This window comes from Girardinichthys multiradiatus, chromosome 2 (genome assembly GCF_021462225.1).
Source record: "Girardinichthys multiradiatus isolate DD_20200921_A chromosome 2, DD_fGirMul_XY1, whole genome shotgun sequence".
NCBI classification, from domain to species: domain Eukaryota; kingdom Metazoa; phylum Chordata; class Actinopteri; order Cyprinodontiformes; family Goodeidae; genus Girardinichthys; species Girardinichthys multiradiatus.
The window spans coordinates 51,243,380-51,263,808 of record NC_061795.1 but is presented as its reverse complement, the minus strand read 5'-3'; the positions used below and the strand labels follow the sequence as shown (position 1 = coordinate 51,263,808).

Sequence of the window (20,429 nt, the reverse complement as noted above, 5' to 3'; positions counted from 1 at the left end):
ATGTGTATATATATACATATATATACACATATATATATATGTATATATATATATATGTGTATATATATGTAAGTGTCTCAATCTCAACATGTCCATTAAATGGCAGCTATAATGACTGGTGAATGTGAAATATACTGTATATCTGTATTTGTACTTGATTTATTGTAGAAATTGTATTAAAGTTTGAACTTCAAGACTTGTTCCTGGAGAGCTGTTCATGTTTGGAGGGTTATGAGCTTATTTTAAGATTTATTGGTCCTTTTATGTTAATAACATGACCTGTGAACTGTGGACTGAAGGTTTGGTGTGGAGTGGTTCCTGAGGATCTGACTCAGTTTCAAAGACCCAGAAAGGATAGAGGAGATAGACCAACACCTTAATGTTAGAACAGGATGACACCAACAGAATCAGATTGGAGAAACAGGTTTAAATTATGTCAGTCAATGATCTAACATAAACACTATCTGCACAATTATTCAGTAAGTGGAATTTCTGACCTCATCGTGTGTTCTGGCCACGTTTCCAAACAACTCTACACTAACTAATATCAGTTAGACTCTGATTCAGGTGATATGCATTTCAGTGAAGAGGAGTGTGGCAAACACAACCTTGCAGAGATATTTGTAACTCCCTTAACATATCTGACTGACTACAACATGTCAGTAGTCAAAGCAACACCTGCTTAGACTACTGAAATGCACCGTGCAAAGACATCAGTGAAGACTCTCTTCATGTTCTTCAGCTGGTTCCCAGTGCTGCAGCTGGATGACTCATCGTGACTAAAAGACTTTAAAAGGAAAACTTACTGCCATTTTAAACAATAAGCTTTTTCATTTTATATGATATGTATAGTTTTAAAGCAGTGATGCTAGTAATCAGCTGCACTGTGAAGTTTAATGTTGTTATGTGGGATGATGGAATGGAGCCTGGCTTTCATCTGCCTGTTTAGCAAGTGAAGGCATCTGAAGAGCTTAAAAGTGAAGGAGTGATGATGCTCACCTCTGTACAGCATTGAGGAAATCTAAGCTACTGCTTCACTCAGAGAGAACAGCACATGGCCAAGGATCAAGGTTCCTTTATTCATAGCCCTAAGATTTGTTTTCAGTGGTTCAAATCATTCATGCAAACATCTGAACACACCAAGAACAGTGTCCAAAGGGCTCCATAAATCAGTTAAAGCAGGACAATGAACAGGAGAACAAAACTTAAAAATAAGATAAATACATGAGAACCAAAACTTTATGAAACCAATAGGTACAAATCATAAATTCAAAATAATAAGACTTAATAAAATTGATTGAGTGGCAGTATTATTCAGTAACAATAATTTAAACAGTATCAGTAATTTAATAGTGCTTTTAGATAGTGGATGATTGCAGAGGGTGGCTTCTCTCTGAGAGGAGAAGGATTTAGTTGACATTCACTGGACTTACCTACATTCAGAGCAAAGGGGAAAGTCCAAGAAACTCATAGAAGATCATAAGTTTCCAGTTTCTGGTATTCTACAGTAGAAAACCAGCATCAGCAGAGTTTCAATCAATCATCATCATTACTTTTGAAAGCAATAGTTAATCCCATTATGTCCCCTCCTCAGCTCTCTGTTGGGTCAAGTCAGTTCAAAACTTAAAAAGTAGAAATTATTCTCCTATTTCACCATATGTTTTCGACTTCTTCTACTCAAACATTTCCTCCACATTAGTTTCATCCAAACTCAAGCCAGATATGGTGCTGGAGGACGTGGAGTCAGATAATGACGGCCAGCAGACTTATGAAAGTCACCCCAAAGCTGCAGAATCCCCAAGTCCAATGAGAGTCTCAGCACAGCAGCAACAGCAGGAGGAGACAAGGACACCATCCAGCTCTGTGCAGCGTCGTGGGAACTGTGACACCAACCTGGAGGCACCAGCATTAGACAGCATGACAATAACATCACAGGAAGACGCTGAGACTCAGACGGGCCGCTGGACTCCATTTATCGAAAGCATCAAGAAGGAGGCTGAAGATGTTGCTTTGGCCACTATGGAGGAACGGTGAGGGAGGTGCAGGGACCTGGCTTGTTAAGGCCAATGGGTTTATATTGTATTCTTCTACTGCAAAGCAGTTATTCATATAATATGGTATACAATCCCACCCTGTCTCCTTTCAGTCTGCTTCAGGAGCGCATGGAAATGGCCCGTCTGGCTGAACAGGTGGCCCGGCAGACAGCAGAGATGGCTGTTAGACAAATGGCCAGTGAGGGAACATCCATCAAGCTCTCACTGGAGAGTCAGGAGCTGCTGGACGAACCTGAACCTGAGTTAGACCATCTTTACATTTAGGAATCTATGTATTTTGGCATTTACACAGTTTCTTTTTAAGAACACTTATTGTGTCCTGTTGCCAGGTTGCCAGTACCACAAGACGAAGACAGCAAGGTGGAGCAAGGAGAAAACACAGAGTAAGTACCCATGTCGAAGCTTCCGGGTTTTGAAGACCTCTTGGTTTTTAATCAGGCAGGTGTCTCCTACTCCCACTGTGATAAGCCTTTAGATCAATTCAATTCAATTCAGTTTATTTAACACATGTTGTCTCAAGGCTCTTCACAACAGTCAGGTTCATACATTCCAATGAATCGTAATCATTGAACAGTTCAGTCAGACTCAGTTATTTATTCAAATTGGATAAAAAGTTTTTCTATCTAAGGAAACCCAGCAGATTGCATCCAGTCAGTGACTTGCAGCATTCACTCCTCCTGGATGAGCATGTAGAGACAGTGGACAGTCAATGGTATTGACTTTGCAGCAATCCCTCATACTGAGCATGCATGTAGCGACAGTGGAGAGGAAAAACTCCCTTTTAACAGGAAGAAACCTCCAGCAGAACCAGAACCAGGCTCAGTGTGAGCGGCCATCTGCCACGACCCACTGGGGGTTTGAGAGAACAGAGCAGAGACACAAAGAGAACAAAGAAGCACTGATCCAGGAGTACTTTCTATGGGAAGGAAAAGTAAATGTTAATGGATGTAGCTCCTTTAGTCGTTTCATCTAGAAAGAAAGAACAGATAAACTCTGAGCCAGTTTTCAAGGTTAGAGTCTGAAAGAGAGAACATAGAGTTAGTCACAGTAGAAGCTCAGTCAGTAGCCATGTCTAGGAGAGAGAAAGGGTTAAACACTGAAAGACAGGACCATGTGGATCATCTGTAGAAGGTGAGCATTAAGTTGTTGCCAGCAGAAGCTTGGACGGTGCCCCTCTCCAGAAAGGTGTCACAGGTAGACACAGAGTCAGGCCAGGTGTAGCTTCTAGGAAGAGAAAAGAGAGAACAAGTTAAAAGCTGAAATAACAGCAAACAATGCAAAATTGGAGAGTAGTATGAGAATGTAATGAAGAGGGTGAAAGTGGTCATTATGTCCTCCAGCAGCCTAAGCCTATAACAGCATAACTACAGAGATAGCTCAGGATAACCTAAGCCACTCTAACTATAAGCTTTATCAAAAAGGAAAGTTTGAAGCCTAGCCTTAAAAGTAGACAGGGTGTCTGCCTCACGGACTAAAACTGGGAGCTGGTTCCACAGGAGAGGAGCCTGATAACTAAAGGATCTGCCTCCCATTCTACTTCTAGAGACTCTAGGAACCACCAGTAAACCTGCAGTCTGAGAACAAAGTGCTCTGTTTGGAACATATGGAACAATCAGATCTCTGATGTATGATGGAGCTAGATCATTAAGGGCTTTATATGTGAGGAGGAGAATTTTAAATTCTATTCTGGATTTAACAGGGAGCCAATGAAGGGAAGCTAAAATAGGAGAAATATGATCTCTCTTTTTAATTTTCATCAGAACTCTTGCTGCAGCATTTTGAATCAGCTGAAGGCTTTTAACTGCATTTTGTGGACATCCTGATAGTAAAGAATTACAATAGTCCAGCCTTGAAGTAACAAATGCATGGACTAGTTTTTCAGCGTCACTCCTGGACAGGATATTTCTAATTTTGGCAATGTTCTGGAGATGAAAGAAGGAAATCTTAGAAACCTGTTTAATATGAGATTTAAATGACATGTCCTGGTCAAAAATAACACCAAGGTTTTTTACTTTATTATCGGAGGTCAATTTAATGCCATCCAGGTTAAGTGATTGACTAAGCAGTTTCTTTTTTAAAGACTCCGGTCCAAAGATGACAACTTCTGTCTTGTCTGAATTTAGAAGCAGAAAATTTAAAGTCATCCAAGTTTTTATATCTTCAAGACATGCTTGTAGTCTATCTAACTGGTTGGGTTCATCAGGATTTATGGATAAGTAAAGCTGAGTATCATCAGCGTAACAATGAAAAGTTATCCTATGCTGCCTGATAATTTGACCTATTGGAAGCATATATATAGTAAAGAGAATTGGCCCAAGTACTGAACCCTGTGGTACTCCACAATTAATCCTGGAGTTTAAAGATGATTTATCATTTACATGAACAAACTGGAATCTGTCAGACAGATAAGATTTAAACCAGCCTAGCGCTGTTCCCCTGATCCCTACAGCATATTCCAGCCTTTCTAAGAGAATATTATGATTGACTGGATCAAATGCAGCACTGAGATCTAACAGAACCAGAACAGACACAAGTCCATTATCTGAGGCCATAAGAATATCATTAGTGACTTTCAGCAGAGCTGTTTCAGTGCTATGATGAGCTCTGAAACCTGACTGAAACTCTTCAAACAGGTCATTGCTGTATAAATGTTCACACATTTGATTAGCAACTATTTTCTCAAGAATTTTAGAGAAGAATGGAAGATTGGATATAGGTCTGTAATTTATTCAATTATCTCGATCAAGCGAAGGTTTCTTAAGTAAAGGTTTAATGACAGCTACCTTAAAAGCCTGTGGTTCTGATCCATTTACTAAAGATAGATTAATCATATCTAAAATGGGGCTGGTAATCAGAGGGAACACTTCCTTAAATAATTTGGTTGGGATTGGGTCTAACATACAAGTTGAAGGTTTAGATGAAGCTAATATTTCTGATAACTCAGGAAGCTTCACAGGATCAAAACAGTCCAAACACAAATCAGGTTCTACAGTTATTTCCAATGTTGTCTCACTTGCTGAGGATGAAGTAATCATCTTCAGGAGTATGTCAAAGATTTTATTTTTAATAGAATCAATTTTATTTAAGAAGAATCCCATAAAGTCATGGCTGCTGAGAGCTAAGGGAATAGATGGCTCAACAGAGCTATGACTCTGTGTAAGTTTAGCAACTGTACTAAAGAGAAACCGAGGATTATTCTTGTTCTCTTCTATTGATGAGAAATAAGCTGTTCTAGCTTGGCGAAGTGTCTTTTTATACAACAATAGGCTATTTTTCCAGATTAAGTAGGAATCCTCTAGGTGTGTAGAACGCCATTTTCTCTCCAATTTTCTAACATTGTGCTTTAAAGTACGCAGCTCTGAATTAAACCAAGGAGCTAGCCTCCTATGAATAATTACCTTCTTTTTCAAGGGGTCTGCATTGTCTAATGCATCACGCAATGATGAAGTAACACTATGAACAAAAGAATCAATTTGTGAAGGGGAAGAAACTAAATTATTGCCCTCCACTGTGTTTTTCAGTGATAATGAGGAAATTAAAAGTGGAACAGATTCTTTAAATGTTGTTACAGCATCGCCTGATAATGATCTACTATAATGAAATTTTCTTTCAGGTGTGGAGTACTCGGTTAAATTAAACTCAAAGGTTATTAAGAAATGGTCAGACAGGACAGGGTTATGAGAGAATATTATGTCTTTACACTCAATGCCATATGTCAGCACAAGGTCCAGAGAATGACGACAAAGGTGGGTAGGTTTGTTAATGTTTTGATCAAAGCCAATTGAGTCTAAGATAGCATTAAACGCTATATTTAGGCTATCACTTTCAGCGTCTACATCAATGTTAAAATCCCCCACTATAATAACTTTATCTGTATTTAACACTAAATCAGATAAAAGGTCTGAAAACTGATCTAAAAATTGAGAGTAAGGGCCTGGTGGACGGTACAAAGCAACAAACAGAAGAGGTTTTAGTGCTTTGGTATTTGGATGAGGAAAACTAAGGATTAAATATTCAAAAGAGTTGTAGCTATTGATTGGTCTGGGACTAGTCAATAAATCCGACTGAAAGATGGTTGCTACTCCTCCTCCTCGCCCAGTAATTCGAGGAATGTGAAAATTTAAATAATTAGTAGGAGTTGACTCATTTATAGTAACATAATCCTCTTGCTGCAGCCAGGTTTCTGTGAGGCAAAATAAATCAATCTGATTGTCACAAATCAGGTCACTAACTAACAATGTCTTTGAAGAGAGAGATCTTATGTTCAGTAAGCACCTTTTAATTGTTTTATTTTTCTTTTAAGTCTGAGTTGTGTTTATTTTTATGAGATTTTCCTGATTTCCTCCTTTTAGATTATTTTTTAATCTATTAAATTTTGGCCGTGGGCGAGACACTGTCTTAATAGGGTAATGGGTGGGTAGCAGTACAGAAGCTGCAGAGAGGAGTGTTAAACTACGACCCTGCTTCCTGGTCTGAACCCTGGGTTGTCAGAGTTTTGGAGAACTAATAAATTCAGTCAGATTCCTAGAAAGAAGAGCAGCTCCATCCAAAGTGGGATGGATGCCGTCTCTCCGGATCAGACCAGGTTTTCCCCAAAATGTTTGCCAGTTATCAATGTAACCCACATTGTTTTCTGGACACCACCTAGACAGCCAGTGGTTGAATGACAGCATGCGGCTAAACATGTCGTCACTGGTCAGATCAGGAAGGGGACCAGAGAAAATGACGGAGTCCGACATTATTTTGGCAAACTTACACACCGAAGCAACACTAACTTTGGTGACCTCCGATTGACGTAACCGGGTGTCATTACCGCCAGCGTGAATAACAATCTTACTGTATTTATGCTGATCCTTAGTCAGCAGTTTCAGGTAGGATTTGATGTCGCCCGTTCTGGCCCCTGGCAGACATTTGACTATGGTCGCTGGTGTCTCTAGTGCCACCTTTCTGACTATGGAGCTGCCAATTACCAGAGTTGGCTTCTCAGCGGGTGTGTCGCTGAGCGGGGAAAATCTGTTAGAAACGCAGACGGGTTGGTGGTGACCTGTGGGCTGGGATCTAGGACTATGCTTTCTACGTACCGTCACCCAGCCGGCCTGAGGCCCCGGCTGCGCGGGCTCTGCTGGAGGACTGCAACGGGGAGCTACCCTCGGTGGCTCCGCGCTGGCTAAGGGGCCTCGGATATCTGCTGGTTTTTCAACAGCGTGGAGCGGGGCCTCCAATTCCGACACTCTCGCCTCCAAAGCTACAAAATTGCTACATTTATTACACGTCCCATTATCACTAAAGGAGGCAGAGGAGTAACTGAACATCTGACACAGAGGAGAGAGGAGGAGACTCAGAGAGAGAAACAGCAGAACGGGTAGCCATGGTGGTGCTAAAGCTAAGCTAGCGACCCTTTACCACTACTAGAAAAACCGTGTAAAACACGGAGAGTCTCCAAACGTTAAAAGTAGCAGCAGAAAGTAAGTGTTTTAACGTGCTTATGTATTAGAACAAGTAAGAGATATCACAGTAGAGAGAAATCAGATCAAACGATGAGCTTCACACACCAAACAATTCACTGAGTGCAACAGTGAGAACAGGAAGTGACGAATACGCCTTACCACGCCTTCTTCTTCTTTTGTTTTTTTATTGGCGGATGGCAACCAAGTTAAGACTGGAGTGTGGTCATCAATAATCTCAGAGGGAATATAATAATACAAACCTCAATAGTATATACGAATGTGCAAATTCACATCCACACACACTCACATACATATATATATATGTATGTGAGTGTGTGTACGCAAATGCATACACACATACTTTAAATACGATTAAATAACCCTGTGTTTTTAAAAAACCTAATTTATTTCTAACATAATTTGATTTATTTCCTAAAAGATTTATCATAGAAAATCCTATTTTCTCTCTATTTAGTATCGATTTTAGTTGCTGACGTTCCTCTGAATACTTATTACATTCTAATAATACATGCTCTACTGTTTCCATCTGTTTACAATAATTACAAGTCCCTGTTTCATGTTTCCCTATTCTGAATAGAGAACTATTAAGTCCAGTATGACCAATTCTAAGTCGAGATATTACTACGTCTTCTTTCCGCCTACCATTCATACAATTATTACCCCCCACATACTTTTTAATTTTATATAAATCTCTACCAGTGTCATGATTATCCCATTGTTCCTGCCAAACTTTAAGGATTTTATTTTGAATGATAGATTTACCCTCACTGTTGCTTAAAGGAATACTTGAGTTAATAATATCTGATTTCAAGGCCTGTTTAGCTAATATATCTACTTCTTCATTTTCCCTCTATTCCTACTATACTGGAACGGAGTCAATCCAAAATTATGAGCTTTTATGTCCCCAATCCATCCAAATCTTTTACAATCAGATTTCTGATGTTCCCAACCGTCCTGCAGCACAGCCTTAGTTGGATGATCATAATTGTGTCCCTGTAGGTTTACCCAATACACATACATTAGCTTCAATCTTCTTCATCTTAAAGGAAGCTCACCAATTTCAACTTGCAAAGCAGCTAAAGGAGATGATCTGAAAGCTCCACAACATATTCTTAACTGTTGTGTTTGTTCACTATCAAGTTTCCTCAAATGGCTGTCAGCAGCTGCCATATATGCTATACATCCATAATCCAAGAAAGATCTCATGAGAGCCTGATATACTCCCAACAGCGCACTTCTTGAAGCTCCCCATTCCTGTCCAGAGAGACATCTCAACAAATTATTCACTTTTTTACATTTATTTTGGACTGATTCTATGTGCTGTTACCAAGTTCATTTTTCATCAAAGATGACTCTTAAAAACCTCACTTTATTCACTTGTTCAAGCTTCTGATTATAAAGATTTAAATTAACTTCTATAAAAACAAATAACTTGGGACTTTGCAACTGAAATTCTAAATCCCCATTTATTTGCCCAACCTTCCACTTTCAAAATGGCATCCTGCATCTTTTTCTGCAAATATATGAGATTAATGTCCTCGCACCCACAGAGCCCCATCATCTGCAAATAAAGATTTCCAAAAACCACTTTGAAAAGTACATAATACATTTTTACTTTCAAGAAAATATGATAGGCTATCTGTTACAATTCTTTCCATTATTTTCCCTAATTGAGATGTAAGAGCTAAAGGCCTATAGTTTGAAAGGTCTGTTGCGTTTTTACCTGGCTTCAACACAGGAATTATAACTGACTGTTTCCATGCAGCAGGAATTATTCCCGTCTCCCAAATCAGATTAAAACGTTTTAAAATAACAGTAAGAGATATATCATTTAAATGTTTAAGCATTATATAACAAACTCCATCTTTTCCTGGTGTTGATTGTTTAGCATTAAAAATAGCTTTTTTTAGCTCATACATAGTAACAGGCATATTTAGCTCTTGATCTGAAACTATTCTCTTATTAGTGACTCCTGGATTTTCAGTTAAATCTCCTCTTTATAACTCTTTATATCTTCAGATACATTTTTTGAACTATGCACTGTAATTAACGTTTCTGCTAATAACTCTGCCTTTTCTTTATTACTAACAGCTATTTTCCCATTAATTTCTAGAACAGGTAATGAAAATTTCTTCTTAACACCATTCATTTTCTTAATAACTCTCCATACCTCAGATAATTTGGTTTAACTTCCAATAGAAATACAATACTGCCTCCAACATACCTTCTTAGCTGCTCTAATAGTCTTCCTAACTATAGTTTGTGCTTTCTTATATTGAATTAATGCCTCAAAAGTATGCCATCTCCTTACCGATTTAAAAGCTTTATTTCTTCCCCTTATAGCAATACTACATTGCTCATTCCACCATGGAATTGATTTTTTACTTCCTCTTCCCCCTGTTTTAGAAATTGCAGTTTCAGCTGCATTAATAATAACAGACACAATTTTTGAGTTACATAACTCCACATCAGAAAACAAGTTTTCCTCTAGTTTATCACACTGGTTTTTAACTAAATATTGAAAGAAATTCCCAATTAGCCCTACTGAGTCTCCATCTTGGAATCAGTACTTCCTCTTCTTTAACTACTTCAGAACCAACTGATATTATAATCGGAAAATGGTCACTACCCATAGGATAATCACAAAGCACCTCCCAAGATGTAAATCCAGCTATTCCATTTGATACTAATGTTAAATCTAAAACACTTTCTAAATTCCTACTACAATCATACCTAGTCGGACATCCATCATTAACACAAACCAGTGAATGTAATTCAAGAAACTCTTCAATGGCCGCTCTAAATTGCCCTTAGGTGTATGAATGAGTGTGTGCATGGTTGTTTGTGTGTTGTCCTGCGATGGACTGGCGACCTGTCCAGGGTGAACCCCGCCTCCCCTTCATAGACTGCTGGAGATAGGCACCAGCTCCCCCACGACCCACTATGGAATAAGCGGTAGAAAATGACTGACTGACTATATATATATATATATATATATATATATATATATATATATATATATATGAATGAGTCATTTGACAATTATTAGTTACTTTTCATCACTCTGTTGTTGTTCTTTGCCCAATTGTACATTTTTAAATTTATTTATCACATTGTTTGCTGCCTATTAATAATTTATCATTTTTAAGGTCAGTAAATTCTTAGTCAGTTTTAGTGGTTGAGTGGGGCTTTCTCCTTTATAATATTATGTCATAATAAAAGTCATTTCATTGTTTTGTTTTTTTATCTTAGAGTTTATCCAAAATTACTATGTGCAAAAGTAATATAACTAAAACGAAAATAGTTTCTTCCATGTTTATGACCTGAATAATTCATCCATTGCGTCCATTCTCACCATACAAAAACTAATCTTATGCATAGAACTTGTGTTTTGGTGTTTTTTATATTATTCCAAACTAAAGAAACCAATAAAAAATATTTTAAAACGTTAAACGAGAAAATCGCAAGTTTACAGAATAAATAACTGAACTGAGGACTAAAGGGAACGTGAAACAAAGCTGAGGGCACTAAACTCATATACCCACACTACACCCTACGCCCCTCTATGAAGTGTGTACTTTGTACAAGTGCATGTAGGGGTCGAAGTGCGCAGGTTACAAGCTGTAAAATTGGAGAATTGGGACAGTAGAGGTGACGTCATCGACTTGCACCTCTGCACCGTAACATCAAAAAGGGCGGGAACCAGCGCTGTTTTCACAGTTTTGCTGCTAAAAAAACTATTTAAAACTGCAACAAGTAATTGTTTTGAGGAGAAGAAAGTGCCGGAAGTGACGTAGGTTTATACACCAGACTCTCGCTGCTCCAGTGTTTGTTTGAAAGGTAACTTCTGTGTTATGATCTACTGGCCCAGACTCACTCTGGACCCACTGGTTTCTTACAATTTTGAGGCTGGAAAACCAGTAAAAAAATATATTTGTCGGCTTGCTGTCTAAAGTTTACGCAGTTTTTATTATTCTGATTTGATGGCTGGTTACGTTGACGGTTGTGATTGGTTTTTGCTCAGAACGTCATCTGCAGCAGTGAATTGTGGGTAATATACTTCGGGCTTCGCCGAAGGGCGGATGTGGGGCACAAAGGAGGCGGGGCTAAGGACCACTCTGGAGAATTGGGTCACACTACGGACTCGAACCCATCAACTCCGCGAGTATTGGGAAGGACCGTCTGAATCCCACCTCTCTCAGGAGGTCCCGCAGCAGATTTTTAAATCCCGCGAGGTTTTCCTCAGCAGCGTCACAACCCTGCGCCATAGCAACCGCAGCTTCCCCTAGCAACCGCCTTTCCTCCCTCCGCCCTCTCACTCTTCCTCCCGACGGTTGCCCCGGTAACAGCCGCTCCTGCAGCCGCTGACTGATAAACAGCAACACTTTGAGGACGTTTTGAACTGGATGAGATCAGCTGATCTGCTTCATGGTCCAGTCTGTGATTCTGATGCTGGCGGACATTTTGAGCCCGGAATACTAACAGTACTATCTCAGCTCAATCGGAGAAAGTGAGTACTGAGAACTGATAACCCTGCGCTAATTCACATCATAGGTTATAAAACTAAAAAATGTCCTTCCATATTCAGAGAAAAACTCATCTTTAGTTTACGTTTTACTGAAAGCTTTCTGCTGACATGAGGCTAAAAGCTGGTCCTCACACAGCCGGAATAAACCTCAGTATGAAGTAGATGGTTCCGACTGATGTAATCTGGGTTGTTTTCGAGTTAAGCCCTGAAAGTTCAGTAAGAGCAATTAATCTGGTTTAAAACATGTCATATTCTCGGAATAATTAATATATTAAACATCATGGAAAACTGTTTACAGTATGGAAAGAAGAAAACAGAGTATGTAAAAATATTTCTCATGTAGAAGCGTTATTACCTGAATGAATGAATGTGTGAGCGTTAATGAATGTGATTGGGTGAATGTGGCTCTAGTGTAAAGTGCTTTGAGTGGTCTGGAAAAGTGCTATATAAATTCAGTCCATTTACCATCCATCCATTGGTAGTTTTGGCAGATTTCATATTAAAGTTCAGATGTTTTTGGAAATATTTGAACCATTATAATTTAGAGTGTAAAGTTTAAAAATGTTACAAAAATTGATTTTGTGTTTCTGAAAACTGGACATTGGAAAATGAAGTTCATGTAAACTGTATGTATGCTGAATTTTTCACATAACTAATTTATTTAGTGTCAGTTCACAACAAATGATATCTCATGGCACAAGACAAATACATCCAGTCTGTGTCCAGAAATATATAATCACATCATTTCAGTCATATAGATTCCAGATCAATTACATACATTCCAGACTGACCCTGCATCGTTTTTAAATGATGCAGTCAAATCCAGTTAGGAAGGAAGCCCAGCTGATAACATGGGGTTGTTGATTCTGCAGCAATCCCTCATTCTGAGCAAGTATAGGGTGACAGTGGAAAGGACAGACCTCCTTTTAACAGCAAGACATCTGCAACAAAACCAGAACATGGATTATTTGAGCAGCCATCTATCACGGCCGACTGGAGATTTGAACTACGGAAGCACTGGTCCAGGAGTACTTTCTATGTGAAAGAAAGAGAAAGAGTTAATAGCAGTAATAGCTTCTTTAGTGGCTTCATCTAGGAGAGAATCAGCTATCAATCTGTACTTCACAGCAGTTGTTTTGAATCTTTCTTTTTCCACCCACAGAACCAACAAAGTTAATCTGGGGCAGATTTACTCCCACTGAGCAACTCTACAGAGTTTATATTTCATAATGTGATCTTGTAATAAAGTGTTGCTTCCTGTGTCCCAGTTATAGGTCTGTTCTCCCTATCAAATTATCCAATAGCTTCTTGTGTATTTAAATGTAAAGGTAAATGTTGTAGGTTTAGGCCATAGGCTAATTTTCCCCAATCAGACTGTTGGTTCAACACAAAAAGATAAATTATATCCAAGATTAAAGCTGACAATACATCTCTTAACATTACACAAATGAGTGTCAAAACAAAATAAAATAATAAAGAAATACATGTTGTTCTTTATGATGAGCCTTAAATATAGAACATGAAGAAGACTCTCTTATAGCTGATGGTAATCCGTTCCTGCCTTTCACTGACATGCTCCACGTCTATGTGGTACTTTAGTCACATAGTTACATGGGGCGGTACCACTACTGTTAGATACGGTTCTGTTCTGTCTCTAACTGAATCTTCTGTTCTGTCCTGCAGAAAAGAAAACACTTTAGTCCAAGAAGAGCAGAACACAGATGCTGAGGAATCAACCATCAAGGAACCAGGTAGAGATAGACTTTTCAAAGAAAAGTCCAGACCACCACCTGATACAGTATCTGCTGTAAGTTCTAAAAATCTACATCTGCACAGAAATACCTGAGCCGCAGCAGGAGACCTCAACCTCCCCAACACCAGGTCTTGAACCAGGAAAGAATTTTGAGCCAGAGTCAGAAGCTGGACCAGAACCAGAGACCGAGAACCAGGAAGCCAGTTCAGAAGCTGTGACCCAGCAGCCCCAGAAAGCAGAAGACGCTCTAGCTTCTAACACAGACAATGCTGCAGATAAAGTATGTTTGCTGTGTAACGGTGATGGTTGTTAATTAAATGTTAATTGCTTTAATTAACCATGAATTACATGTAACTGTTATCTTTATTTAACACTTTGACTCTGTCCACTCTGTCCCTTCATGTCATATCTAACAGACAAAAACAAAAAGAGCTCTAATTATTTCTTATAATAGATCCTTTATTCATCAGTTTCTATTGAAACCTTTGTTAAATGTAGAATAATATTTATTTATACATGGCCGATCATGGCGACGGTGGCAGGGGTTTGTCTTGTAACCGGTGGGTTGCCAGTTCGAGCCCCTGCTATGTCTGTCTCAGTCATTGTGTTCCTGGGCAAGACACTTCACCCACCTTGCCTACTGAGGGCTGGTCAGAGGGCTCGGTGGTGCCGATTGTATGGCAGCCTCACATCTGTCAGGGCAGCTGTGGCTACATTGTAGCTCACCACTGTCAGTGGATGACTGATTATAGTGTCAATCGCTTTAAGGTCTCTGGGGACTTGATAAGGGCTATACAAGTACAGGCCGTTTACCATTTTATTTTTTCATCATTTTCCTTCATTTGCTGCCATCTCTAAATGTTTTCTGCAGGATGAAGATGCTTCTGGTGACGGATGTGGAGGTTTGTAAAATCTCATTTCTACAAAATCATTTTTCTGCAGCAGCTGTTTGGTTGATGGATGCATCATCATTCTCAACTTTAACTTTCTTTTTAATGTGCAAAGTATTACAGTGTTATTGTCAGTAATGCTCATGTTCTGCCTTGCTTTCATTCTTCCTGACTTTACCTGCCTTTCCACCTGTCTCCTTCATAGCTCCGGTCAGCTGTGATTCATTTAAGAACTGCCTGATGCGCTTTCCTCCCACCTCTGAGTGCTTTGGCAACATCAACGCGTTCTTCAAAGAGAACGGCATCTCTCTTCCTAAAATACCCTCCATGCCTAAGCTCCCCACCCAGCTCTCAGACGTTACCAGGCACATACCCTCCCTGCCTCCTGAGATACGGCACGAGTTCTCCCAGATCAGACTCACACAGTTCCCACGGAGCATCGCCCAGACCCTCACTGAGCTTCTACCCAAAGGTGCAGAGGGTTCAGCGGACCACTGTCTCTCCGGCCTCACTCAGAGCCTTTCTACTATCCCACAGAAGCTGTCTCAGTTTCCCGGACGAACTCAGGAGTGCTTCCTAAACATCCGGAACCGCCTCAACAGCCTTATGCCACAAGATGCCTAAGAAACAACAACAACAGCAGAAACAAAAGCAAGATAAGAAGCAGCAGGATTTAGAACTCAATCATCTCATGCAACACTCACCTCTCCCTCCCCCTCATCATCCTTACCTGAGGTCTCGCTCCCCTTCTCCATCCTCACCCAGCAGTAGCACCCTTGAGCTTCCCAATGTCCCCTCCTATCTACGCCTGCCGCCCATCGCCAGCCCGCCACCGAAGCAGCTCCACCCGCTGCCCCGGCAGCTGTCTGGGCTCGCTAATCCAGCTTTCTTCATTGAAGATGACTCAGATGTTTCTGCAGGTGAACTTGCGTTAGTGGAAGTTAAGTCTTTCAGTTATAACCCATCCATCCATAATTCTAAGGTGAGCGAATTAAACAAAGTATTTGAAAGAAGGAAATTCAGTTCAGGTGTCAGGATGAACTTCCTGTGTGTTCAGTAGCATGAAGATGCAGCAGTGACTGCTTTGTGTTGTAGCATGGAGTTGTTTTCATACAGGTCATACCATTTTTTCATTTCACAAGCTAGCTCAGTTTCTCAGTCATTCTCTGTCATTTGGTTCTAGCAGCTTAAGACTGAGGAGAAAAACATAGAAATAAACTATAAAAACCATAAAATCTGATAAACCTGCAACAACAAATAAAGCAGAAAAACTATAATAAGGTTTCACAAGTACCATTTAAAATGTCTACAGTTTGTTTATTTTTTATTATAGCTGTTATGTAGAGATACAGTGCTAATTATGACAGAGATTCTCATCTCAGTTCAGAACTTTGAAACATTTCCTTGAACGGTTCTTTTTCCATCTTCTGTGCCTGTTTGTATTTATGTGAACTCTGCAGCCCACTGTGTCAATATTACAGAGATATTTCCATCCACTGTAGGAAAAAACAGCATGTTTCCTCACTGTCTGACATGAAATCAGATTAAACCTTTTCTGTTTTAGGTAAATGAGGGTCAACAAAATTATTTAGATTTGCTAAATGTCAGAATTTAAAGAAGTTTAAAACCTCAGAGGTTTCTCTATATTTCCTCAGTAATTGGTGGAACTGCCCTTTAAACTATTCCTGCTTTCTTCCAAATTTCTCACAGTAGTTTGCTAGAATTTTGGCCCATTCCTCCTGACAGAACCAGTGTAACTGGGTCGGGTTGTGCAGGCAGCCTTCCTCGCACACACATTTGTGATGGCCGCTCCACAACGTTGAGTTTATTTGACCTTTGTAGCTCATCTGGTGGTATGCTGAGGGACATTGTTGTCCATCTGGAAGACCCATTTATGTCTGAGTTTTATCTTCTGGGTTGATTTCTTCAGATGCTGTCCTCAATATCATGCCATCTATACGTCATCATTAAGATGTTGTTCTCAAGCCCTCCTGCCCCCCAAATGTAACAAAGGCCATGATGTCCAATCATTTCAGTTTCAGGTCCAGCAGACCACAGGGCAAGTCTCCAACAATAAGGCCTTTGCCCCCCTCTGGGGAAAGAAAACAGAGAAGGAGGTTCAGAACAAAACCCAGGAACAATCTAAGCTCAAGCCTGCCACCAACAGGAAAATGCTGGAACAGCAGTGTCTCATTATCCAGTTTGACATTCTCATGGACTGAGATCATCCAGCTGCAGTCAGTCATGATCACCAACTAGAAGTTACCAGAGCCTTTCTTTGTCAAGTTATTACATCACAGAATCTCCAGGAACACCTTCTGAAAGGTTTAGGTGGATGTAGCACTATATTTGAAGTTGTTGGTTTAATTCTCAGCCTGTGCAGTTTACTGTCTGAGGGTTAGAAGAACTGATTTCACTGGAAACGCGTGAGCCGGATAAGTAAGACTGGATGACTTGGCAGATGAGTGAGATAGTTCCCAGCAATCAGGACACACTTGTTTGTGTCCCAGTTCACTGACGGATCGTCTAGTATTAGCTGGATGTAGGTCCTTCTAAATCTGCCTGCTGTCCTGCTTCTGCTTGTTGAGCATTTTCAGCCTTGCAATGCTTCACATGCAACCTATAGGTCTTTTATAATGTGGATTTCACCAGATTTTGTCTTAATTCTTTAATATAGGATATAGGCACATCTACAATATCATTAGATGTCACTGAAAAGTTCATTTATTTCAATAATTTAATTCAAAAAGTGAAACTCATTTAATAGATCCATTGCCAACTGAGTGATATTTTTAAGTCTTTCTTTCTTTGAACTTTGATCAATCTGCTTTGCAGCAAATGAAAACCCAAAATTAAGTTTCTCAGAAAATTACGATCTTACATCAGACCAATAAAAAAAGATATTAATCCAGAAATGTTCTGTTATGTCCATGTCACGGTGTACACAATCATGGAGAAGACAGCTGATTGTCCTGCAGTCACTAACATCCTCCATTAGGAGGAGAAGACACATAAGGTCATTGCTAAAGGAGCTGCTGTTCACAGAACTATGTGTCCAAGCATATTAATGGAAAGTTGAGTAGAAGGAAAAAGTGTGGTGGGAAAGGTGCACTAGCAGCAGGAATAACTGCATCCTTGAAAATATTGTATAGCAAAGACCATTCAAGAGTTTTGAACAGATTCATGAGGTGTGGACTCCTCCTGGAGTCACAACTTTAAGATCAACCAAGCAGACGCACCCAGAAAATGGAATACAACTGTTAGATTTCTTGTGGTAATCCACCCCTGAACATCAGAACCACATTATCTGTTCCTCACTGGTCCAAAGTCCTCTTTTTAGATAAAAGTAAAAGTTTGGATTTCATCTGGAGATCAAGGTCCCGGAGTCTGGAGGTAGACTGGAGAGACCCAGAATCCATGCTGCTGGAGGTCCAGTGTGACATTTCCACTGTCAGTGTTGCTTTTAGAAGCCATGTCATCTGCTGGTTCTGATCCGCTGGGTTTTATCAGGTCCAAAGTCAGAGCTGCCATCTACCAGGACATCTTGGAAATCTTCATGCCTTCTTTTGCTGACAGCTTCATGGAGATGCTGATTTCATTTTCCAACAGGAAAACCGGCACACACTGGCAGAGGTAACAGTCACCATGGAAACACCAGCAAACGGGCCTGACTCAAACCTCACAGAGAATCCGTGGGCTGTTGTCAAGAAGAAGATGAGAGACACCAGAACCAACATTGTAGACCAACAGAAAGTCATCTTCAAAGCAACCTGGGCTTTATGAACAGTTCTGCAGAACCACAGGCTGATCTCCTCCATGCCACGCTGCACTGATGCAGTAATTCATGCAAAAGGAGCCCAGACCACATACTGAGAGCAGATCCTGAACAGAACATGGACCTACTGTTCTGTAGGAACACATTTCTGGATTAAAATCATGTTTATTGGTCTGATAAAATGTAATTCACTGAGAAACTAACTTTTGGGTTTTCTGGAAGTCAGAATGATTTTTCTAGTTTTATTTAAAAGGGACAATAAATATTAGACCACACCATCAAACATTACACAACAGTTACAACAAAATTAAATAATATTGAAAGAAGATTTTATGTTTTAAACCTGGCGCTCCTCTTTGCTGACTCATCAAAACTGGCAGAGTAAACACATGAAATATTTCACTTTGTGTCCGATAACTATAAAACACCAGTTTCACTTTCTGAATTGAATGACTTTGTGACAATATTCCAGTTTAAATAGAAGCATCTTTATTTGTGATGTTCAAGAAACAACTGTATTCTGTGACTCTCCAGAGAGTTCCAGCCGCCGTCCAGCTGTAAACATCGAGGACATTGACCATGAGAAAGCAGGAGGAGCAGTAGGAGGAGGTGGAGGCGAGGAGAAGAGCAAGACATCTCAAAGTCTCACCCCTCAGGACCCCAAACTTACAACCCTGACCGTCCCTGTGGCTCCTGCAGGAGGACGTCAGAGGTGAGGAGCAGCAGTTAATGTGGGGTTAAGCCTTCATTTGGATGTCAGCATATTTTAGTCATTAAAGTGACATTAATCATTTAAAGAAAAACACAACATGTCTTGAATATTTAATACACAAGTGCAGAAATTAAGCTGCTCTAAACAGTTTAAAAATGCTTCATTTGTCTTTCTTAAAAGTTTTTCTAACTGGATTTTTTTCCAGTTTTTGTTCAGATTTATCTGTTATCTGTAGACCAAACACATTCTAAAGCTGTTATGTTAAATGTTGTGCATATAAAATAAACCAAGCATCCTGATTATCTGGATTTTCACTGAAACATTTTTATTTTTCTCTCTCCTCGCATGCTTTGCATTTACAGTAAAGGAGATAAAGAGTAAGGAAGCTGCATGGGTGCTTGCTCCTCATGTGTTTCTTTGTTCCAACGGTGATGTGTTCAGTTAAACTATAGATTTCCATCAACCTTGCATATAAGCATTCACAGCAATTCTGCTCAGAACCCAGCAAAGAGAAGCAGAATCAGTCAATGTAAGCGTAAAGTGAAGCGTTTTGATCCAAAAAGAGAAAAATCAATCAGATGTAGATGAAGGATCTCAGGTTAGAAGAATTTTAGTGAGATAACTGTCTGAGTTTTCAGTTTCTTTTTTAATAAAACGTGTGATTTTGGACTTTAACGTTTGAAACTTCCTGCGCTGTCCCCTACTGTCCTTCTGTGTTTCTGTGTTCTGCAGAAACAATGAAACCATCTTCATTCAATTTGAACCAAACATTCTACATTTTCACATTTTGCCAAAAATAATGCGCACTATCAACCAATCACAGCGTGTTAATGCAGAACACAGACTGTTTGAATTATTGTGGAGCTGTTTGGGAAAACATCAGAGTTCTGCTGTGTTTTTCTGTTTTACTGTGTTGCATAGTTCTGCTTTTAAGGTGTGAAGCTACTCTTCTTCTCTGTACCACTCTGTGCTTTTGCCTCCTTTATGATTGTTTGATCATGAAGCAGAAATCAATAAAAAATGCATCTCAAGTTGCTTTTGGATGCTCAGTTGTGTCTCCTGCTTGTTGGAATGTTCTGGCTGGTTTTTCCTTCTCTGTAAAGTCTTTCTTGGATTAACATGATGTTCTCCCCTCTGGTACACTCACACTGACCACTGATCTGACCTTCTATCACAATAGTGGGAGCAACCGAAGGGCCATCTGGACAAAGATGTAAGCCTCCTCTGGTGTTTATCTAACTTTACATAC

General features: G+C 39.7%; 1 protein-coding gene across 1 annotated transcript in view; it reads left to right on the top strand.

The window, feature by feature from the left end:
- LOC124884049 overlaps window positions 1-20,429 on the top strand; it is a 49,202-nt gene that overhangs the window by 16,488 nt on the left and 12,285 nt on the right. The window contains 11 exon segments of the mRNA XM_047391644.1: window positions 1,700-2,030; window positions 2,147-2,296; window positions 2,384-2,437; window positions 13,734-13,801; window positions 13,887-14,083; window positions 14,675-14,705; window positions 14,899-15,316; window positions 15,318-15,613; window positions 19,003-19,180; window positions 19,543-19,557; window positions 20,361-20,393. Of these exon segments, the coding sequence (XP_047247600.1) occupies window positions 1,700-2,030; window positions 2,147-2,296; window positions 2,384-2,437; window positions 13,734-13,801; window positions 13,887-14,083; window positions 14,675-14,705; window positions 14,899-15,316; window positions 15,318-15,613; window positions 19,003-19,180; window positions 19,543-19,557; window positions 20,361-20,393 (1,771 nt within the window).